General features: G+C 41.7%; 1 protein-coding gene across 3 annotated transcripts in view; it reads right to left on the bottom strand.

Annotated features, from left to right (window-relative positions):
• The window catches only part of LOC126253031 (bromodomain-containing protein 8), a 279,380-nt gene that overhangs the window by 227,839 nt on the left and 25,989 nt on the right, over positions 1 to 25,552 (bottom strand). For all 3 annotated transcript variants that reach the window (XM_049954097.1, XM_049954098.1, XM_049954099.1), the window contains exon 4: positions 17,186 to 17,318. In XM_049954097.1, the coding sequence (XP_049810054.1) occupies positions 17,186 to 17,318 (133 nt within the window). The remainder of the gene's footprint in view (positions 1 to 17,185; positions 17,319 to 25,552) is intronic.

The following is a 25,552-nucleotide window of genomic DNA, read 5'->3' as shown; positions in this document are numbered from 1 at the left end:
AAGTCACGGTCTTACCAAAGTAACTGATTGATACATTTAAGATAATACTGGGTGACAAGTGTTGTGCTCCAAAGTTGCTTTTGGAGGGATTAGCAGTACCAGGACTGGATGTGATGGCCCAGGAAATCTGGTTTTGAACTAGGCTGTTGGGATAATTACATCCTGCGAAGGCTGAAGTGGGAGTGGTGGTGTATTGCTGTGAAGTGTCTGATTCCAAACAAATATGTTTACCTCAAATGCCAAGGCTGTATGGGAGGAAATGTTTGACACAGAAAGGAAGGCAACTGCCAAAATGTAAATAATGTTGTTTGTTGGTGGGTTGATCTGGACAGAAGTGTGTAGCTGGCCTTCAGTGAAGATGAGATCAACTTCAAGGATAGTGACACAGGATTCGTAGTAGGATCATGTGAAGCTTAACAGAGAGAAGGTATTTAGAGATTCCAGGAATTTTAACAAGTCAGCCTCACTGTGAGTCCACAGAGCAAAGATGTCACCAATGTACCTACACCAAACCAGGGGCTGAAGACTCATGGATCCCAGGAAAGCTCCCTCCAAGCGATCCACAAAAAGGTTGCCGTAGGAAGGAGTCATCCTGGTTCCCATGGCTCTGTTTGGATCTGTTTGTTTGTCTGCCCTCTGAAGTAATTGTTGGTAAGTATAAAGTTGATTAATGTGAGCAAGAAGGACGTCACAGGCTTTGAATCAGGTGGGTGTTTGCTGAGGAAATGTTCAGCAGCAGACAGACCATGTATGTGGGGGATGTTGGTATAGACGCAGATGGCATCAATGATGAGAAGCAAGGTGTGTGGTGGGAGTGGGATGGGCACAGATTTCAGACAATCTAGGCAATGGTTGTTATCTTTAATACAGCAGAGAGGTCTTTGTACCATGGGTTGCAAGTGCTGATCCCTAAGGCAGATATATGTTCAATGGGTGCTTTGAAGCCAGCACCTATAGGGCGACCAGGATGACTGGGTATGTGGATTTTAGTAAGACAGTAAAAGGTATGGTTGTATGGTTTGAGTGGGGTAGGAAGTTCTATGGATAGAGGTGAAAGTCCTTGTGAGGGGCCTGAGGATTTTAGGAGGGTCTGCAGGTCAGTTTGAATCACAGGGATGGGATCTTGGTTGCAGATGCTGCATGTAGAGGTGTCAGACAGCTGGCTTAGACCTCCACTAAAACACTCCTGTCGGTCAAGTACCACAGTGGTAGATCCTCTGTCTGCTGGGAGCATAATGATGATGGAGTCATCAGCTTTTAGAGAACGAAGAGCCTGGAATTCTGCAGAGGACATGTTAGGGTCATGTTTTAAGGACCTGAGGACAGGTTGTGAAGCAATGCTGGATGTGAGGAATTCTTGGAAGGCTTGTGAGGGATAATCTGAGATAGTGGTGGTGGATCAAGTTGGGATCGTGATCTGAACTGTTCAAGGCAGGGTTTAATGTCAGGTTTGCTGCTGGAACAGTTTTGGGATTGGGTTGCAAAGTGATATTTCCAGTTGACATTGTGCATAAAGAAAAGTTGGTCCTCTACCAAAGCAGCATGGTTAAATCCAGATTTAGGGATGAAAGTGAGACTCTCGGATAATACAGACAATTCAGTGGGGGAGAGGGATTCGACGGGAGGTTGAGAACACAGTACTATTGTGAGTGGTTCTTGTGATTATGAGTTATTACAGGTCTGGGAGGCTGTGGTGAAGGTTGTGGGATGTTAAGGAGGCTGGCCAAGTTCGGTTTGTAGGAGAGGGGTGCTGGCTGATGGTGTGGCTGTTTGGGGAGCTGCAGAGGGACAGGAAGAGAAACACCACTGTTGAGGTAGTTTCAAAGGAGGTGGGATAGCTTTTTGAGGTGAGTCTGGCATGTTGTTGCAGTCTAAGGTTGTCTTGGCACATGATATCATAAAGGAAACATGAGAGGCAGATAACTGCAGGATCTTGTAGGAGGAGGGAACTCTGGTGGAATGGAAATTGGCAGATGAGGCATATAGGTCACAGTTTAGTTGGGTAAGTGAAAGAGATTGCTGTATTTGAAACCGTAAAATAGGCTGGTGTAGACTAGGATCACGTCCAAAAACAGGGACTTTCAATGTTGGGCCTTTGGGAGTAACTCCAAGAGACAAGCAGGTTTAGAGAAATAGAATTTGGGACCTTAATTTTGATAGCGTAAAAGCATGTTTTCGAAAAGAATTGATGTAATGTGTAATGGGATTCATCATGGTAAGAGAGGACAGTTTGGAGTGTTAGAAATGGTAGGGTGGCAAAAACCAGAGGCAGAGGGTGGAAAAAGATAGAAAAACTGAAGAAAAGCAGGCAAAAAAATTCGGAAAAAGGTCAGAAAAATTCACAAGAAAATTGTGAGAACAGACAATGGTTAACATGAGGTAATGAGTGGGTGAGTACTTCTCACCACAAAAGTGGTCTACATGATCAAAAAAAGATTGGAAATTAAAAAAACCAGACAGTCAAAGTCATGAAAGGTGACGACATTTTAAAAACTGGGCAGACAGAAAGAGTAAGTCACAAAAGATCATGCAAACTACTTTGCTTGGCAAATAAAGTAATGTAGAATACGGCAGTAGTAGTCGATCAGAGCAGTAATTACTTTAGGGTTGAGAGCAAGGATGGAAGTGGAAGGGGCGAAAGCCCACGCAGCACGCCTGGGCCACTTTCTGCCAATAGTACACTTACCTACAGCCGCAGCAAATTCTCATTGTTGCCAAACCTTCACCCACGAAGCAACACTTCCTGCTTGCAGTGAGCTTCTGTTACAGTCAGCTTGCTGTCCCTTGTGATCACTTCATCCCTTGACCTTCTGTGTGTTCATTTTTACAGCTGTAGGAGTTATTCTTTTATTTGCTGTTACCATTATTCCTTGTTACCGTTATTCATTGTTAACATTACTTGATCTGGGGTACTCAACAATGTCAGTGGGAAGTTCATTGAAAGTCATAAGTGGAAAGGTTCAACATTGTTCTCTCGGCCAGGGGATTGCCGTACGAGAGCAGTCGAGTGAAGTGTTTTACTTGATAGTTGTCTATTTTGAGAATGACAAACTTAATGGTGACCCACTGCTCTCCGTCAACAAAATAATCAATGGAACTTGCACAGCTTTGAATATAAACAAAAACATTGTTAAGTTTGGGAAGCAAATATTCGACAAAGAAAAGAAACCCAAAGAATCATCAAAACCTAAAACCCCTGGGAAAAAATGTTTAATGGATAAGCAGATTACCAATGTCAATTCTTTTGCACAGGATGCAGTTCATCATCACGTTTATGATTATTACAGGAAGAAAAATCCTAAACTCAGGAAGTTACTGGTCACTTTTAAAGAATAAGGACTTGTTCATGGCTGTCGCACATCCTTGTACACAGTTTTACACAAACTAGGCTTTTACTATGGACAATTCTGTGGCTGTAAGTTGTTGACGGAGATGGAGGATATAGCTGCATGGTGATACCAGTTTATCAGGGACATCTGTAGCATAAATATTGCCGAAGTGGTGTGGCAATCCTGGGTCAATCCTGGTGGGTTAATCCTGGTCACACTGTCAAGCAGCTAAAAGACCAATGGCAATGCCTTCTGGCTAAGGGGACAGACTTATTCCTCTTCATGTGGGCACCTTGCAAGGTTTTCTCCCAAACAGTCTCCTGCTTATACTTCAAAGAAAACAGTAGACTATCACAAAGAAATGAACCACCTTACTTTTGCACAATGGTTCCAAGATTCACTAACACCAAATCTTGACACACCAACAACAGTTGTTTTATGTAATACTCTTTACGATTCAGTTGTTGACAAGTCACCTACCATGCCAAATTGGAAGGCGGAAATTCCCCCTATATGAAATTGGTGAACTGGAAAGAAAACATGGGCACACAGTTGTTGGACAACCACCTTACTACTAAAATTTCAACCCAATACAGTCAATATGGGCTCAAATTAAAGATTACATTGTCAGGAATAATAATAAATTTACCCTCTTTGTAGTTGAAGCACTCACAAGTGAAGCTGTCAGGATAGCCATCTCTGAAGACTGGAAGAAAGCTGCCAAACACATACAGAACACCATGGAAAGAGCATGGCAGAATGAAGCTGTTTACCAAAATTTGGTGGAGGAGGTGATAACTACATTAAATGATAATGCAGTCGTGGCAGTGATAGTGACACTTCACAAATCCATCATAGTGACAAGAGTAATATCAGTGGAGTTTCTGCATTATCCTTGCAGAAATGGAGCACAGACAGATTCAGCTTCATGTGTGGCATGTGCAATTAATATCTGTAAGTATCTACATAACAAAACTGCATTGTTGTAAGCTTTGAAATTTAACATTAAGGTCATAATAGCAACTAATTGTAAAGAAAGTTTATCTCAGGAACTCAAGTCAGTATCACAAAAAATAAATATTACTGTTTGCACTAACTGCGTAAAACAGAGGCCACATTATTAGTATTGCTTTTGCTCTTTCTAAACAACAGAGGCTGGCCTATTTAAGATACATTTTCCCACTGTGATAAACATGGTTAATCCTTTGTGAACACACCCACACCAGTATGGCGGTGACCATATTGTCACACCAGCCTACGACCATGTGTGTATGTTTTCACTTTCTGTCGTGGGTATCTGACGCCGTATAGGTACAATTGCTCCCTTCTGTGACAATGGTGTGGCTATCTGTTGTGAAAATGTGGATCTACTTGCGTTTTCAGGTGGCCTTGTATACATCTGATCTATGAGAACAAAATTTGATACTTGGACTGGTGTTTTTATGTTTGGTGATGACCCTTTGGAAAGGTCTGAGTGATGATGAAATTAGAAAAATATTCTAAATGAATACTCAGCTGTGGAATCTGCTAGTGATTTTGAAGACCACAAAGACTGTGAAGTATTATCAAGAGTAAGTGAAGATTCAATTGATGAAATTATTCATGAACTGGGCCCTTCACAGATGAGAAAGAAGCAAAAGGTACGAAATGGTAAATACAGATAGCTGACAGCCAGCTTGTTTACAAATCAGGACTACACTTTCTTTAACGACAATTCGGGAGTGGATCTTCATGGTGGACTAAGTGAGGAACCTGGTGAAAATAAATGTTTTCAGCTTATATTTGATAGGCAATTTATGGGATACATTGCCAATGAAACTAACAGCTTTTGCAGGTAAGTGAATGAACAATGTCAAGGATCATCCTGTGGAATTCAATGAACAGTTCTTGGTGTAGATAAGAAGTATCAGCTTTTAGCAGCCTGCATTCTGCTGGCTCAAGTAAAGAAGAATAGACTGAAGGACTCATTGTCTACAGGCCATTTCTTTGAATGTTACATTTTAATGGTGCAGGCATTTTGGGAGATGATGTGAGGGCATATAGGCTTTACACAAGGAATTACATTGTGAATCTTTTGGCAGCAAAATTCAAGTCAATTCTAAATCCATCCAAAAATTTCTGCATTAATGAGTCTCTCATGGTGGGGAAGTTACACTTTTTTCCAAACAATATATACCAAGTGAAAGGCACAGATTTGGAACAAAACTGTTTACATTGTGTGATGAAACTACATTTATTTTTCATATTATAGTGCACACAGAAAGAGAAGCAGAAATAAAAACAGGTACTTGTGGCCTCTGTGTTTCCAGTCCGGTTGGGTTGTAACAATTCTATTGAAGCCTTACCTCAACAAAGATCACAACCTTTTTTTGTGATAACTGATATACAAGCCCTGACATATTTTCATTCTGAGTGTCTATAAACTTAGTCTTCAAAGGATTAATCTTATTTTTTGTAGTGTTAGAAATAAGCAAATCAGAAAAATTAATAACAGTTTCACTACAAACCTGTAATGATTTGTTTCTTATGTCGAAACCAACCAGGTGCACTATTAGTAGCGAGTGGACCACTGGGCATCATATTTAATTCAAATTATCAAACTGTGGAGATTCCAAATAGGAATATCACCAACATAGGAGAAGATAAGATTGTTACTTACACATTAAGTAGTAGACAGGCACAATTAAAAGACACTTACACAAAGCTTTCAGCCACAGCCTTCATCCGCAAAAGAGAAAGAGAGAAACACACACCATTCATACACACAAGCAAGCACACCTCACGCATACATAAGGCTGCCAACTCTGGCAGGTCAGACAGAATTTGCGGTCATTCATTCACACAAGCAAGCATGCCTCATGCACACATGACCGCCATCTTTGGAAGCTTAGACAGAAATGCAACTGTCACATTGAATGAAGGCACCAGTCTGAAGGGGAAGGGGAAGGAGAAGGGATAGCAGGGTATGGGTGCAGGATTTCCTTTTCTGAACAAGGCTTTGGCCAAAAGCTAAATGTGTGTAAGTCTCTTCGTTGTGCCTGTCTACAAATCAACTCAAGATGTCACCTTTACGGTGAGTAGCAATCTTATCTTTTCCCTTCTATTGTTTATTTTCCGAACTGGAGTTTCCATTGTTTGAAACCACCTTTTAAGATACCCGTGGCAAAAGTACTGCATTATGTAAGAAGACCTAAGACCGCGTCACAATGCCTTTTCCAAAATACTTTGCTTCACCGATAGTTGTTGAGGTGCTGAAACCTGGTAAGAGAGGTGCTTCAATAATGTTAGAAGCACCTCAACTTCCATCAGTGGATCACATAAAGCAAAAATAGAGCTAATAACTTGAAGAAGCTGAGGTCTTATTCTGAAAATGGTTCAAAGGAAAATAAAGTGTTCTATTCAAAAGTTTACAAGGGGAAGCTAATGATACTGAAGTCAAAATTCTGTATTATGAAGAACCTTCACATCAATCAGGACTGTGTTTCAGTATTGCTTCGTATTACACAACATTAAATCCAAACACTGTATTAAAATACAAACTACTGCTTTAGTTGTCATTTAAACATATCACTATGAGTGTCATAATAGGTTTAAGATGTGAGACACACATTTTATTACTGAAACTCCTGTTCATGTATCAACATACAAGCAAAAAATTAATTCAATCGATATATTGTTAATTTCTTATTCATATATTGTCTACAAAATGTATTAAACTTGAGAGCCCATTGAAATGAAATGCTTAGAATGTATAAATATACCATCTAGCTTCATAAAATAAAGAAGAAACATGCCTGAAGAAGAGGATATGTTGAGCTTTGTAAAAATGTGCAATTTTTAACTTTTTTCCTCAATAAAGGCTGTTAGTGATGAACTTCAGTTATTCCCTCATCAATCCCTATCCACATAGGTAACCAGTATTAAATTTTTGAAGCAATTATTCTGAGTACAACTAAAAATACCTCTCCTGCAAAATACTGTAAATTGCATTTGTTGAGTTTTGTTAAAACAGTCTTCAATTATAACATCACTTGCAAATTTAATGCCATCTGCTTCCTTAATATCACTATCCCAATACCTGGAAGTGCATGTAAGAATCACTGTGTCGATATAATCCATACAATGACTGGTACCAAGGAAACTTCCATGATGTGTGATGACAAGGGCCCTATGAACCAAGATACAAATGTTTCCCTTCATGCTGGGCCAGATGGTGACAACTATCAGCCTGAAGTGTGACTTTGATTCCTATAAAATGGCATGGCCCAGAGTACCATCAAACTTTGTTCTTGACCAATACATTTAGGACAGGAAGACAGCCATCCTTTTACAGCTCCATCATGAAACAATTATTTGGGTGGATTGAATTAAAATGTCCTAAAAAGCTGTTTAAATTCTCACTTCCATAAGGCCAACTAACAAAAGTATTATTTGCATATTTAAAAAGGTATGCGGGTATCAATGCCACTGACTCCAGGGCCTGTTCCTCTAAATCTCCCGTAAAAAGGTTAGTAACATTAAGTGACAAAGGACTACCCACTGCAATTCCACATGCCTGTTCACGGAACTGGTCATTGGATAAAAAGTAAGTGAGAGCCAATACTTTTTTTTTTTTTAATAGGTTAGTTAATTCAGCATCAAACCTAATCTCTGTTAATCAGAACAAATCAGACTGAGAAAAGCAAGTGAAGTTAGAGTCCACATTAAACTTACTAAAATAGAAAAATCATCTTTAGAAAAGAAAGGAAAACACACACACACACACACACAACTGCAATCTCTGACCACCCTACCCAGACTGCAACTGTTGCACTGACAATCAGGAGTGGGGCACGGAAGTGGATGCGATATGGGGTGGAGGGAGAGAAAACTGTCTGCTGGAGCAAGCAGGGACTTACACAGCGTCACGAGTCTTTGTGGCAAGGGAGGGACAGGAAAAGGAAAGCATAAAGGAGAGGATCAAAGAGAAAAAAATACTGGTGGAAACAGTGACAAATAACAGCACACAATGAGGGTGAGTGGGATGCAAATTGGGAGGAGGTCACAGGAAAGGGGATCAAGAGAGGGGGAGTGAGTTCTGTTAGGTGTAGGGACGCTAGGTTACCGTAGGTTTATGCAGGGATAATTTTAGGAGCAGAGAATGTATTGTAGGGAGAACTCCCACCTGCACAGTTCAGAAAAGCTGGTGGTGGGAGGGAGGATCCAGACATTCTGAATTATGAGCAGCCACTGAATCATGCATGTTATGTCCAGCTGCCTGATGTGCCTAAGGGTAGTCCACTCTGCTCTCTGCTACAGTTCAGCAGTAGACATTCATCCTGGTGGACAGCTGATTCATAGTCATACCAATATGAAAAGCTGTTCAATGATTGCAATATATGACATAGGTGCTTTCACAAGTGACCCAGACTCTGACAGGATAGGATAAGCCTGTGTAAGACCACAATAGAAAGTCCTGGGTCACTGGATTGGGCAGGTCTTGTACTTAGGTCTTCCACATGCATATTATTCCTGTGGCAAGGGGCTGGGATTGCGAGTGGAATATGGATGGACTATGATATTGTGGTGGTTGGGCTGGTGACGGAACACCACTTTATGAGGGATGAGAATGATCTTGGGTAGGATATCCCTCGTTTCAAGGCATGATGACAGATAATCAGAGTCCTGACAAAGGATGTGGTTCAGTTGTTCCAGTCTGAGGTAGCAGTGGGTAACAAAGGAAGCACTCCTTCATAACTGAATGTTGGGGGTGGTGGGAAGATTGAGGGCGTGTGTGTGTGTGTGTGGGGGGGGGGGGGGGGGGTTGTGGCACAGGAAATCTGCTTGTGGAGTAGGTCTAGGGGATGACACCTGCCTGCCTGTGGAGGTCTTAAGAGACCTTCGCCATACTGGACAAAGACATTCTTGTCACTGAGGGTACACAGCTACCATGTGGCAGGCTGTATGAGAGATATTTTTTCCTGTGGAAGGGATGGCTGTTGTCTAAATGCAGGCAATGTTGGTGGTTGGTGGGTTTAATGTGGACAGAGAAATGGATAGAGCCATCAGAGAGGAGGTGGTAGACACCCAGGAATGTGGCATGCTGAGTTGAGAAGGACCAGGAGAAACAGATGGGTGAGAAGGTGTTGCAAATATGTAGGAATGAGGCTGCGGTTTATTGGCCATAAGTCAAGATCTTGAAGATGATATCAATCAACCAGAACCACATCAGGGTTTGGGGTTCTGGGAGGCTAGTAAGGTTACCTCTACATGGCCCATAAACAGGTTGACATAGGAGGTTAGCATGTGGGTGCCTGTCATTGTGCCACAGATTTGTTTGCACACCTTCCCTTCAAAGGAGAAGTATCTGCATATTATGATGAAGTCAGTAAGATGTATGTGGAATGTGGTAGTGGGTTTGAAATCTGAAGGATGCTGGGAGAAGTGGTGTTCGATAGTGACAACACCATAGGTTTGAGGAATGTAGGTGTGTAGGGATGTGGAGTCAAGAGTGACTAGTAGGATTCCAGGAGGTAAAGAGGGTGGTGATGTAGAATCTGTGAAGGAACTTCTTGGTACCTTTAATGTGGAAGGCTAGATTTTTGCCAAATGCTTGGAGTTGTTGGTCAGTGATGGCCGAAATTCTTTCAGTGGAGGCACAATTACTAGCTAAAATGGGGAGTCCAGAATTGCTAGGTTTGTGGATTTTGGGGAGCATGCAGAAGATGGGTGTCATAGGGGTGAGGAGGAAAATAGGTTCAGGAGAGAGTTTTTGGGAAGGGTGTGAGGTTTTCAGCAGGGATTGGAATTTGTGTTGGACTTCTGGAATGGGATCACTCTGGCAGAGTTCATTGGTGGAGAGGTCAGACAATTGGAAGAGGCCATCCGCCAGGTAGTCACTTCGTAGCAACAGTGGTGGAACCTTTGTCCGCAGGTACGATCTGTTTTGAGGCTGTGTATGGCTGTCATTTCTTCTGCTGGTGTCCTTGGGAAGGGAACTGGGGTAGAATGGTGAGACCAAGTTGGAGGTAAGGAATTCCTGGAATGTGACCAGTGGGTGGTTAGGTGGCGGGGGTTCACGTTTGGCTGGTGATATGAAATGGGAGAAGCAGAGTTCAATTTTGGGATTAGGTTGGCCATTGTTGGAAGGACTGGTGGTAAAGAAGTCTGTCCACTGCAGGGTTCGGGACGAGGGCAGTTGGTCTCTGACAAATTCATTACGGTTAAATTTGGGTGTAGGGCTGAAGGTGAGGCCTTTGGATGGGACTAAAACTTTGGTGGGGCTGAAGATTTAGGTGGAAAGGTAAACAGTGTTCCGGGATTGTTTTGGCACTTGATTTAGTGGAGTATTGGTAGGTAGCTTTGGACGTATTGTTTGCTGAAAAAGTCACCTAGGCAGCATTGGGTGCGATGAGGGGTTGACAAGGAGGAATACTGTGGGTAGGATAGGTGTTGGAAGGTGGTGTCCAAGGTGGCAGTAGGAAGCCAGAAGGTTGGATAACTTATGGAGGTGGTGTCTGGAATGCTCTTCCGGATGCTGAATAGCAAGAGATTCAGTTTTAAGAGATGTGATGTATGCAGTAGGGATTTCACAGTAGCAGTATCTTACGGATGGAGCACAGGTGGTTTTGGTATGCCTGTTACATGAAAAATTGTTGCTTCAGTACCAGGTTTGTGAGGCACAGGAACTGGCAGAATGTGAAAATGAAAAGGTCACTGTGAAAGGAGTGATGGAATCCAGTGAAAGAAATTTTTATGGTTAGTCCAGTGGTGTGGGAGGGGGTAGGAATTCCAGGGTTTATACAAGATGTGGGACTGGGTTTTAGCCAGGGAAAGGGATACATTTCTGAACTGATGCAGAAAGATAGAGCAGGGGTCCATTGCAGCATGGATGTCATTGGAGAAACAGGAAGTGATATTCGTAACAGGCAAATTAATGTGTTAATTGGTTGTGAGGGGAACTAGATAACAGAAAAAGAAGCGTAAAAATAGATACCAACACACAGCAATACACACAAATACACAAAATTCTTAAAAGTAAGCATGAATATGTAAAAATATGCACATTCAATTACATAAAAATGTACAAAAATGCGGGAAAAAAGAATGGAACGAATGAAGTATGGGAATTGGCATGTGTTGAGACACACGCATAGAGAGGGGCGTGGTGGGAGGAAGGGGGTTGGTTAAGTTAAGGTTCACAAGTGTGTGTGGTACAGGAAGGTGTGGAAAATACAAAAAAGCATCACAAACTGATATTCATACAGATATCAACAGAAGATGCAAAACTGCAAACTTTGGTGGGCAATGAGTGAATGAGTGATGTTGCAACACAATTTCACTGTGCAGTTCGCAAGGACAAAATAGGGGACTTCGCAATACCAGGGCATAAATTCTTTGCAAATTTTATTCCGTGCACTCAGTTGGACAGTAACTAAGCATCACATACAGGTGTGTGAACAATATACACTTATGTCAGGATATACACTTATGTCAGGATTTGAGAAACGGGGTGTACTTGGTCCAAAGAAGCCAGTTGTTGTAATGGGTGAATCACTCGACATTTGAATAGGACTAACGCCACTATTCATTTGAATAGGAGTGATGACACTATTCGATGATGTTAGCAGGAATGGATGAACCATGCTCTCCAGCACCCGCAAGAGCATTCCAGACACCATCTCCATAAGTTATCCAACCTGCTGACTTCCTAGTGGCACCTTCGGTCATCACTATAAAACCTATGTCTCACCCAGAGAGTTCCTCCTCTTCAACCCCTCATAGCACCTTGGCACTGCCTAGGTGACCTTTTCAATTTACAATATCCCCCAAAACTACCTACCAATACCCACTAAATCAAGTGCTGGAACATCGTTTTTATCCTTTCCACATAAATCCTCAGCTCCACCGAAGTTTCAGTCCTATCTAAAGGCATCACCTTCAGTCCTACACCCAAATTTAACCATGGTTGATTTGTCAGAGATCTACTCTCCTCCTACCAATTGCTGTGATGGAAAGACTTCTTTACCATCAGTCCCTCCAACCACAGCCAACCTAATCCCAATATTGAACCCTGCTTCTCCCAGTTCATACCACCAGCCAAACAAGATCCTCCCCCACCTAACCACCCCCTGGTCACATCCCAGGAATTTCTTACCTCCATCTTGGCCTCTCAATTCTTCCACAGTTCCCTTCCCAAGAAGACCAATCTTTCAGCAGAAGAAATGATAGCTATACACAGCCTCAAAACAGATCCTACTTGCAGACAACAGCTCCACCACTGTTGCTACAATGTGACAACCTGTCAGATGGCCTCTGCCAATTGTCTGACCCCTCCACCAATAAACTCTGCCAAAGTGATCCCATCCCAGAAGTCCAACACAACTTCCAATCCCTGCTGACAGCCTCAGGCCCTTCCCGCAAACTCTCCCCTGAATCTATTTTCCTCCTCATCCTTATGGCATGCAGCACACCCATATTCTACATGCTCCCCAAAATTCACAAACCTAACAATCCTGGACATCTCATCATATTCAGTTATAGTACCCCCACTGAAAGAATTTCGGCCTTCACTGACTAACATCTCCAACCAATTACCTCTTATTTCAAATGTACCACAGAGTATTCACCATCACCACACCTTTCTTTACCTCCTGGATCCCCAACTGTCATTGTTGCGACCATTTCCCTCTACACACACATCCCTACATCCCTCATACCCATGGTCTTGCTGCTATTGAACACTATCTCTCACAATGTCCTTCAAACTCCAGACCCACTACCTCATTCCTCCAACACCTTAATAACTTTAACCTAACAACCAATTAGTTTGTATTTGAAGGGAAGGTGTACAAACAAATCCACAGCACAGTCATGGGGACCCGCATGGCACCCTCCTGCACCAACTTGTTTGTGGGCCATCTAGAGGAAACCTTACTAGCCTCCTTAAATCTCAATACAATGGTATGGTTCAGGTTCACTAATGATATCTTCATGATATGGACTCATGCCCAAGACACCCTACTCTCATTCCTTCACAACCTCAACACCTTCTCCCTCATCTGCTTCACCTGGTCCTCGTCTAACCAGTGTGCCACCTTCTTGGACATTCACCTCCTACTCTCTGATGGTTCCACACACACACACACACACACACACACACACACACACACACACACACACACACACCTCTGTCCACATTAAACCCACCAACAGTACCCACATTTAGATAGCTGTCATCCCTCCCACACCAAAAAATTCCTCCCATACAACGTGCCACCTGCAGAAGATCTATCTGCAGTGACAAGACCACCCTTGTTCAGTATGCTGAAGGTCTCACAAAGTCCTTCACAGACAGGCACTACCCCCAGACCTATTCCACAAACAGATTTCCCATGCCACATCTCCATACACCCCCAATCGTTCCCCCACTCCCACAAACCAGCTACAAAGGAGCACCTCTTTTGTTACCCAATCCACCCAAGGGAACAAAACTGAACAACATCCTTTGCCTGAGCTTTGATTATCTATCATCAGGCTCTGAAAAGAGAGACAGTCTTTTCTTTGTGTCTGTGTGCACCTCAATGTGTCATGTTTATGGTGAGTAGCAACTTACACTTTTCATAATTGTTACTGAAATATCACTTATTTAAATGCAATCCCTCTCACTGATGGAAGGTGATCTCTCAGCTATCACCGACTCTCTTTCACTGCTCTGTGTAAATGCTTCCTATATCTGCTCTCGAATGACTCTCAGCCACTTACAGAAAGTATTCTTAAGTAAGAGTGAGACAATAACAATTACTGAAAATTTGTCTTGTGTGTAAACAATTCTGCAAATACTATCTGATCATACCAAAAAAACTCTCACACGTATCCGATCCCTTAAGACTCTTGATAGTCCCTTGCGACAAAGAATGTTTCTTCAGGAGGTTACATCATCCAGTTACATTCCCAAGTTGTGTGGACAATAGTGTTGCCAATAGGAATGTTGTAACTCAGAAGACAGTAGCAAAATGTCGGAAGACATGCAAATGATCAATGATTGGTGCAGGGACTGGCAGTTAAACCTGAACATAAATAAATAATGTTCCGAGTATAAATAGATACGCAAGTCCATTATTGTTTAGTTACATTATTAGCAGCAACTTAAGAAGGGCCTCAAGTGGAATAAACATATGAAACTAATTATGAGAAAAGTAGATAGAAGGCTGAGATTCATTTGAAAAATTTTAAGGTAAAGTAATAACTCCACAAAAGAAATAACTTATAAAACATTTGTAATACCTATAATTGAGTACTGCTTGGTCAGATCCCTTAGCAGTTTGGATTAATAAAAGATATATAAGAGATATAATTATGAGCATCATGTTTACCAACAGAATCATTTAGTGAGTGTGAGAGTCTTACTAACAGAACCACTTAATGAGTATGAGAGTCTTAAGGTGATGCATAGTGAAACCGACTGGTCTGGTGGCAGACAATGCAAGACAAATGTTATTTACTATTAAGAGGGGTCACTGTCAAATGTCCAAAAAATTATGTTCCAAGAAGAGGCAGGAATCATATTACTTCCTCCAACATATGGCTCACAAACAGACCAGGAGAAGAAAATCAGAAATTAGAACTCATACACAGGTTTATCGGCATTCGTCCTTCTTACACACCATACAGAAATGGTACAGGGAAGAAGAAAAATTATAGTGGTGCCAGAACATTCACCATCACATGGCATAAGGTGGCTTGTGGTATACAGATGAAGGTAGACTAAAAAAAATTCCAAATTAGAAACAGACAAGAGAGGCAAAGTACAATCTTCACCACATCCATATGATCATTGTAAAATTTCACTGCTGTTTTATGACATTAAGGGCACTACTAAGCCATTTAGTACCAACATTTCATACTAAGTCAGAAAGTAGATCTTAAACTTTGATAAGTCATAAAATTTAACGATTTGGAAACAGCTGCACTGTTCTGAAGACAAATTGCTTGTTGCTTTGGCTAAGCTTTATATTTAGGGCAAAAAAAGAACTTGAACCACAGTCTGCACTGAAAGAAAATTAGCAAGAAATCACCGTGATGACCAGTATTGCAGAGAATCTGAAACAGCTGCCTAGTCAGAAGGAGAAGCAGGGAGAGTCCCTTTGAGACTAATTCCTCTTACTGGGAGAGATGCCAGTTATGGTGATTCTGATGACAATGTGCTATTCTAGAACATGATAAATGGACTCAAGGACGATACACGAACAAAATTTTTACTACATGGCATGGGAAGCGGTAACAGGTGCTTCAACTTTAACAACTTCTGTAATAATTCAACTGAATACTGTAAGGAAAAGAGGCAGAATCTGAAGTGACAATAAATATTAACAAAGAGCATTGAAATTTAAACTTAAAAACATCCAACAAGGTAACAAAGAATTGTGAAAATCAACTTTATTATAGCAAGAGAGTTACAAAGCAAAGAGTACTCTGAATTGCACAAGACAAATGTGATTTTGGTGGGTCTTGGTAACAACTTTGTACTACCCCACAATCCCTGCCGAGAAAGTGATAACTATGAGGGTCCCAGAATGACAAGAAATGCCGAATAAATCAATCCTCTCCCTAAATGTTCATCATTCAAGTCAGATGGTTCTCAGAACTGACAATTGTAAGCTTCAGACAGGTGATTTAAAGGTTTACCCATCAATGAGACAAATGGTGTGACAGAGAATCCAGAAACTGCAGATTTGCCAGAGGCAAAAGAGAAATCTTTTGCCACTGTATGACCATAGAATACAGACAAACAGTTTGGCTCAAATGGCTCTGAGCACTATGGGACTTAACATCTCTGGTCATCAGTCCCCTAGAACTTAGAACTACTTAAACCTAACTAACCTAAGGACATCACACACATCCATGCCCCAGGCAGGATTCGAACCTGCGACCATAGCAGTCGCGCGGCTCCGGACCGAGCGCCTAGAACCGCTAGACCACCGCGGCCGGCAGACAAACAGTTTCTTTGGACTATTTATTAATATTGTCTGTTATCCTTTTAATAACAATAACATGAAATCTGGAACTTGCTAAATTGCTTCATTAATGAACCCACTATTAATCAGATCTGACATTCAGGGTATTGCACCACAATTGTAAAAGAATGTAGTGAACAAAAACCAGTGCAGCCATGATTATCATCCAGAATAAAATTCTATAAACCTACAAAATGTGGTTTAACAAGGCGGTTTAACAAGGCAGGAAAAATATCTAAATTAAATACTAGAAAAAGAAGAGTCAGAAGCACGTCAAATTATATTCAGAAGCCAAACCTCAAATCAGATGATCCACCAACAGTTTTAGTAAGGAGGTTGGCCCATATGAAGAGTGCTTCATTTTGTTTTTCTTCTTTCCTTTCATAAAAAACACACACACTTACAGCAACAGGCAAATTTCTTTTGTTGGTCAAAAAGGTGATTATTTTAAAATTTTAGTTACTCCCGTCTATTCTCCGCTATGCATAAAGATAACACTAGACCAACTTTCATCAAACACAGTTTTCTCTTCAGGAATTCATGTGAAAGAGAGAGAAAGATGAAGATACTTAAACGAAGCATGCACAGAAAAGAGAATGGATAACTTGTTGGAAATCAAAGGTCAATACATTAATGAATGCATTTTCCCCTGCTCCGATTTTTTCTTCCAAGCCATATGCTCTCAAAAATCTGATTCAGGATTGTATTTCAGTAGTGCTGCATCTGTGTGACTACAGTAGTTTTGTCTCTACCATCATTACATTTTTTACCATCAAACTGAAAGAACAGTACTTCAGCTTACACTTAGCTGGTACTCACTGCACCTGTCATTAATATAAATGGACATTAAAAATTCCTTACTCTTCAATTTCTCGCAGCATATCTGGTAACCGGTCATCAGCATGTCCAGCTCTCACTTGCATGACTTCTTCCTTAAGTCGCAAATAAGCAGCTCTCTTCTCCTGCATCATTAGTTTAAGCTCTTCAATGCGCTCTGTTAAAACATACATCCATACAATGTGACAAGTTTCTGTTTTATACAATTTCAAACTATTATGAATAGTGATAAATATGTGAAACACATTATAATATGTACAACCAGTGCTCTTTTTAGGTTTGTAACAATTACAAATGAGTCTGAAATAACTGCATTCTGGAATACACAAGAGAAGGCAACCTAAATGTGATTCTTGAAGTCTTCCTGTAATACAGAGCATTCCATCTTCTTGTAAGTGTGCATCCAGGACATCACCACTTTCCTCATGTCGGAGCACATACAGCTTGTACACCTAAGTCAACATACTTGCCACAATGCTTGCTTTACAGAAAACAAATGATGTAATGTAATCATATAATGACGTTCCTGATGCACACCCAAGAAACTGGTCGAATTCAAATAACCACAACACTTTTTGTTAGGTGGGCCAAACTTACATGTGGTTGTCCCATTACTAACATCCATATTTTTAATCAAACTATGAATATGTATATTATTTAATTATATTATTTAAATACAAAGCAAATGTGACAAGTTTCTGTTTTATACAATTTCAAACTATTATGAATAGTGATAAATATGTGAAACACATTATAATATGTACAACCAGTGCTCTTTTTAGGTTTGTAACAATTACAAATGAGTCTGAAATAACTGCATTCTGGAATACACAAGAGAAGGCAACCTAAATGTGATTCTTGAAGTCTTCCTGTAATACAGAGCATTCCATCTTCTTGTAAGTGTGCATCCAGGACATCACCACTTTCCTCATGTCGGAGCACATACAGCTTGTACACCTAAGTCAACATACTTGCCACAATGCTTGCTTTACAGAAAACAAATGATGTAATGTAATCATATAATGACGTTCCTGATGCACACCCAAGAAACTGGTCGAATTCAAATAACCACAACACTTTTTGTTAGGTGGGCCAAACTTACATGTGGTTGTCCCATTACTAACATCCATATTTTTAATCAAACTATGAATATGTATATTATTTAATTATATTATTTAAATACAAAGCAAATGTGACAAGTTTCTGTTTTATACAATTTCAAACTATTATGAATAGTGATAAATATGTGAAACACATTATAATATGTACAACCAGTGCTCTTTTTAGGTTTGTAACAATTACAAATGAGTCTGAAATAACTGCATTCTGGAATACACAAGAGAAGGCAACCTAAATGTGATTCTTGAAGTCTTCCTGTAATACAGAGCATTCCATCTTCTTGTAAGTGTGCATCCAGGACATCACCACTTTCCTCATGTCGGAGCACATACAGCTTGTACACCTAAGTCAACATACTTGCCACAATGCTTGCTTTACAGAAAACAAATGATGTAATGTAATCATATAATGACGTTCCTGATGCACACCCAAGAAACTGGTCGAATTCAAATAACCACAACACTTTTTGTTAGGTGGGCCAAACTTACATGTGGTTGTCCCATTACTAACATCCATATTTTTAATCAAACTATGAATATGTATATTATTTAATTATATTATTTAAATACAAAGCAAATGAGAAATCTGAAATGACAACCTCATGGGGAGAATCACTTTAGTTGGTGAAGTGGAGACCGTCTATGCTCGCATTAACCAACCAACTTTCACTGTCCAACATGACAGAGCAGGCCAAGTGAACATAAGGCCAATAAGGTGACCTGAAGGCAAGTTTAGCATACTGAACACTTTCACAAGCCCTCTTGTTGAGGGACACAAGTAAAGACATGACATACTTTCTCTGTCAAGATACCCCACAGAAACAAAACTGCCTTATGTCCAGAATAGTGTTACCTATTTATTTTAATTACTACACAGTTTTCTTGGAAAATAAAGTAGTGCTTGGGCTGTAAAAGTTTGCCACCATTAGGTATAGATTTTGCATGTTGTTGTTTTCCATGAAGACTGGTTGATGCAGCTCTCCACAACAGTGTATTCTAAGAAAGTCTCTTCATCTCTAGACAACTGCAACAACCTGCATCCACCTTAACTTGCTGGCTGTAGTCAGGTCTGCTTTCCTCTACAATTTTAACCCCCCCCCCCCCATTTCCCTCAATTACCAAATTAATTATTCATTGATTTCTCATGACGTGCGCTAACAACTTAGACCTTCTTTTAGTCAAATTATGCCGAAAAGCTAATTTCTCTCCAGTCTAGTTAAGTACTTCATTAGTTAATCTATTTAAACTATATTTTCAGTAGTTTTTTCTACTAGCATATTTCAAACACTTATTCTCCACCTGTCTATAGTGTTTATTATCCATGTTTTACTCCCACATAAGGCTACAATCCAGACAAATACTTTCAATAAGGATTACCTAATATTTAAATTTATCATTTATTAACAAACTGTTCTTTTTCAGGAATTCTTTTCCTGCTACTTGCAGTCTGCATTTTATATACTCTTTACTTCAGCCATCATCAGTTACTTTGCTGCCCAAACAGCAAAACGCACAAACTAGTTCTAATGTCTCATTTCCTAATTTAATTTCCTTAGCATCACTTGATTTCAGTATTTTGGTTTTATTTTTGCTGATGTTCAACTTATAACCTCTTTTCAAGACACTGTCCATCCCGTTCAACTAATCTATGTCTCTGTCTCTGACAGAACAAGAGTGTCATTGGCAAACCTCCGTGTTTATTTCTTCTCTCTAAACTATAATTCCCCCTGGTTTTCTTTAATGCTTGCTCTATGTACAGACTGAATAATACTGAGGATAGGTTGCAGCCCTTTCGCACATCCTTCTCAAACTAGTCCCTCCCTTTCATGTCCATTGACTCTTGTTAACTGCAGTCTGGTACAGATTTTTTACATGTTTTTCAGTGACAGAAGATAGACTAGAAAGGAATGTAAAATCAACAATGGCCTAAGAGGGCTACATAAACCTCATCCACTTTATTAAATGAAGCAAAATACAGTGCAAAAAAGGAATGTTAGCTCAATAAACACCCACGTGTCCAACCACACACAAGCAGAATCAAGTGACATTCATTTCAGGTTATCACATTTCGCTGTCAATGCCGCGAGCCTTCCATCTTCAGATGGGAATGAGGGCTGAACAAAGCTGGGCCCTATCTATTGCTAACTTCACTGGTCACTGATGGGAAACTGTTTTTGCACTTGGATGCTTATAATAGCGGCTTGATAGCCAAGTGGCTAAGACAAAGGGCCAGGCTGATTACCCAGAAAAAATTGACAAATTAGGTGAAAAAAAAATTGCTGGTCCTTAATGTAGAAGGTGAATCTTGTATCCTATTGTTAACTGAAACTACAGGCAGATTTTCTAAAAAATGGTAACTTAAATAGTACAATACCCTCAGTTAACACTCAACTGGAAACCACCAAGAGTTCCACAAAGGAGAATGTTGTAACACACAAAGAGCGCCCAAAAAACATTTCTGGTTGCAAAGAGGAAGCTCACCTGTCAGCTAGTCACTTTCCTCTAACACATTACTGGTCTCATCAAGAGAAACAGAGTTGTTCATAGGATGGTGCTAAACAAACATAATGCACAAGAAAACAACAGCCTTACACTTCTGACAAGTCCATAAGCCTATCTCCAGTTTTCAATGTAGAATGTCACATAGCACGCAAATGGAGTCTTTCAAGAAATAAAGAACTTGATATAGAATACAAAGCATATAAGGACAACCATTCACTGTATAGAGGAGACATTTGACCAATAGATAAGGCAATTCAACTGAACACACACTAATATGTACAGGGTGTGTCACAATCAATGGCATAAATGCATGTAGTTGGAAGTACACAATACCTGAAGCAAAAAAAGTCTAGCAAACATGGTCTCTAAATGTATACCTTAAGAACTATGAGCAATTCTTCATCTTTGACACTATAAAACAAACCTCTTCTACTATAAGCTCTTTGCTTTCATTATTTTGGGAGGAGGTAGTATGGACCAAAACAAAACAAAACACAAAACAAAAAAACAAAACAAAACAAAAAAACAAAACAAAACAAAAAAACAAAACAAAACAAAAAAACAAAACAAAACAAAAAAACAAAACAAAACAAAACAAAAAAACAAAACAAAAAATCTAGTAAATGTGGGTTCTAAAATGCATACCTTAAGAGCTATGAGCACTTGTTTGATAGATGATGTTTGTTTCACAGTATCAAAGATGAAGAAGCACTTATTGTTCTTAAGGTATGCCTTTTATAATCCTAGTTTACTGAACTTTTTTTGCTTTTAGTATTGCGAACTTTCAGCTACATAAGTTTCCATCATTAATCACGATATATCTCATTATTTCATCCTGGATTTTCCATTGTCTGCCTTCACCTGTACATATAGTAATGAAAATCAATACAAAGGCAGGGTTTCTACAAAAGTAATAGTAGAATGTTGGTTGGTTGGGTGGTTTAAAGGTGGGAGAAGGGACCAAACTACGAGGTCATCGGTCCCTTGTACCTAATAAAACAATGCCACAAGTGTGAGAATAAAATGGACGAAACATATAACACAAAACAGAAAGAAAGGAAAAGCCACAAGAATAAAGGGAAGGCAACAAACACTATAAGGAACAAAAGAGGACAAGAAAACAACAGAGAGACGCTAGAAACAGAAAAGAGGAAACATGAAAGCAGATTACAATGGCTGGCCAACCACGAGAATAAAAAGGGAAAGCCAGCCACTCTGCAACACATTAAAACCTCCAACCTAAAAGCACTAGGGTGGAGGACACAGAGGGACAAAGGCCATGTGCTAAAACCTACATAGAAGTATAACACCCACTCTCACAGATGAAACGTAAAACTAAAGCTGCTGTGAAGGCATTGTCACCCAACGCCAAAGGCAGGGTGCTGGGAAAGTTAAACGTATGCCGCAGAGCTGCTAAAAGTGGGCAGTCCAGCATGAGGTGGACGACTGTTATTTGGGAGCCACAGCGACACTGAGGTGGGTCCTCGCGACGGAGTAGGTAACAATGCGTTAGCCACGTATGGCCAATGCAGAGCTGGCAGAGGACAACTGATTCCCTGTGAGAGGCCTGCATGGAAGACTTCCACACATTCACAGTCTCCTTAATGACACGCAGTTTTCTGTGCGTGCTGTTATGCCATTCCCTCTCCCAAAGCTGGAAAACTCTGCAGTGTAAGACAGAATGCAGTCAGCTTCAGAGATGCCTATCTCCAGAAGCAGTTTCCGCGTCACCTGTTTGGCCAGCCTGTCGGCAAGTTCGTTGCCGGGGATTCCGATGTGTCTGGGGTCGGCACAAACAGCACAGAACGGCGAAACTGTTCCAGGGCATAGATGGACTCCTGAATCGACGCTACCAGAGGGTGGTGAGGGTAGCACTGGTCCATAGCTTGTAGGTTGCTCAATGAATCGGTATACTGGAGAAACGACTCACCAGGGCATGAGCAGACGTACTCAAGAGCACGAGATATGGCCGCCAGCTCTGCAGTGAAAACACTGCAGCCAACTGGCAAGGAGTGCTGCTCAATACGTCCTCCACGAACATATGCAAAGCCTACGTGCCCATAAGCCATTGAGCCGTTGGTGCAAACTGCTTCAGAGCCCCGGAACACATTAAGAATCAAGAGAAAGTGACAGCGGAGAGCGCCGGGGTTAGCAGAGTCCTTAGGGCCACGCAAAAGGTCCAGACGAAGCTGCGGCCGAGGTGTACACCATGGAGGTGTACATGGACAAACCGCAAATAGAGGTAAAGGGAAGGACTCCAGTTTGGAGAGAAGGGACCACATGCAAACCACAATTGTTAGCCCAGATCTAGGCTGCCGATGTCGGAGATGGACTGCCACAGGCGGGAAAAGGAGACGGTAATTCGGATGCTCAGGGGAACTATGAATGTGTGCTTCGTAACTGGTGAGCAGTTGCACACATCTGATCTGCAGAGGAGGGACACCAGCCTTCACCAGTACGCTGGTGACCTAACTCGTCCTAAAAGCTCCTGTCGCTAATCAAACTCCACAGTGGTGCATGGGGTCGCGTAAATGCAATGCTGAATGTGCTGCCGAACCATAAATCACACTCCCATAGTCAAATCGGGATTGGACAAGGGCTCTGTAGAGCTGCAGCAGTGTACAGCGATCTACACCCCAATTGGTGGTGTTCAAGCAACGGAGGACATTGAGGGGCTGCCAGCACTTCTGCTTACTCTGACAAAGGTGAGGGAGATAAGTCAATCGAGTGTCAAAAACCAGTCCTAGGAACTGATATGTCTCCAATACAGTGAGTGGATTGTCATTAAGGTAAAGTGCGTGTTCCGGATGAACGGTACGGCACCAACAGAAGTTCATGACACACGACTTGGCGACTGAAAACTGGAAGCCGTGGGCTAGAGCCCATGACTGCGCCTTGTGGATGGCTCCCTGGAGGCGCTGCTCAGCAACAACAGTACTGGAGCAGCAGTACGAAATGCAGAAGTTGTCTGCATACAGAAAAGGTGAGACAGAGGGCCCGACAGATGCTGCTAGACTGTTAATGGCCACTAAAAATAGAGAGACACTCAATACAGAGCCCTGCAGGACTCCGTTCTCCTGGATATGGATGGAACTATGGGAGTCACCAACTTGGACACGGAAAGTATGGAGCAACAGGAAGTTTTGGATAAAAATCTGGAGTGATCCCCGGAGACCCCACTCATATAATGTGGCAAGGATATGATGTCACCAAGTCATGTTGTATGTTTTACGTAAGTCAAAAAAGATGGCAATCAGGTGTTACTGTCTGGAAAAGGCTGTTCAGATGGCAGACTTGAGGGATACAAGCTTATCAGAGGTAGAGTGACCCTGGCAGAAGCCGCCCTGACATGGAGCCAGCAAGCCACGTGACTCCAGGACCCAACCACCGACATACCATACATTCCAGCAGCTTACAAAGAACGTTGGTGACGTTGATGGGCCGATAGTTATCCACATCAAGCGGGTTTTTACCGGGTTTGAGCACCAGAATGATGGTGCTCTCCCGCCATTGCGATGGAAAGACGCCTTCACACCAGAGCCAGTTGAAGATGACTAAAAGATGTCGCTTGTAGTCAGATGAAAGATGTTTAATCATCTGGCTGTGGATGCAATCAGGCCCAGGAGCTATGTCGGGGCAATGTGCAAGGGCACTGAGGAGCTCCCACTCTGTAAATGGGGCATTATAGGATTCACTGTAGAGTGTAGTGAATGAGAGGACATTCCCTTCCAGCCGCCATTTGAGTGTGCCAAAGGCTGGGGGGTAATTCTCCAATGCAAAGGCTCAAGCAAAGTGCTCGGCAGTCGCGTTTGCATCGGTACATAACTCGCCATTTCTTGTAACACCAGGGACAGCTGTAGGGGTCTGGTACCTGAAAAGACGTTTGATCTTTGCCCAGACTTGGAAAGGTGACGTGTGGCACCCAATGGTGGAGACATATCTCTCCCAAAACTCCTTCTTCCATTGTTTGATAAGGTATCGAACGTGGTTACGGAGCCGTTTAAAGGCTATGAGGTGCTCCAGGGAAGGGTGCCGCTTATGCCACGTAGAGCTCGCCGACGCTCCTTAATCGCTTCAGCGACTACCAGCGACCAAGGGACTGCCTTACACCTCAGGCACCCTGAAGAGCGAAGGATCGCGTTTTCTGCCGCAGAAACAATTGTGCTCGTCACCTGCTCAACCATCACATTGATGTTAGCATGTCGGGGAGATTCAGCGATGACAGCAGAGGTGAAGTTCCCCAGTCCGCCTAGTTCAAAGCCCATTTGGGAAGGCGTCCATGTACCTGACGCTGGGGCAGTGACAGGAAGATGAGGAAGTGGTCACTACCACACAGGTCATCATGTACTCTCCAGTGGATAGATGGGAGAAGCCAATAAGCATGGTACCACCCCACAAGGGGTTATGGGCATTAAAATCTCCCAGAAGTAGGAAAGGTTTAGGGAGTTGATCAATCAGTGCAGATAATACATTCAGGGGTACTGCACCATCTGGAGGAAGATATACATTGCAGGCAGCTATTTCCTGCATCGTCGTCATTCTGACAGCCACAGCTTCAAGAGCGGTTTGAAGGGGCGCATGTTCACTACAGACGAGTTTAGGAAATAAACGCAAACTCCACCTGACACTCGATTATAGTCGCTACGGTTTCTCTAATATCCCTTATAGCCACGGAGGGCAGGGTTCCGCATTGTTTGGAACCAGGTTTCCTGGAGGGCAATGCAGACAGCAGGTGTAAAGATTAGCAGTTGCCATAGCTCAGCCAGGCGGT

The sequence above is a fragment of the Schistocerca nitens genome, chromosome 4 (genome assembly GCF_023898315.1).
Source record: "Schistocerca nitens isolate TAMUIC-IGC-003100 chromosome 4, iqSchNite1.1, whole genome shotgun sequence".
NCBI lineage: Eukaryota > Metazoa > Arthropoda > Insecta > Orthoptera > Acrididae > Schistocerca > Schistocerca nitens.
The sequence above is the reverse complement of the archived record's forward strand: the minus strand, read 5'-3'. Positions and strand labels throughout refer to the sequence as shown.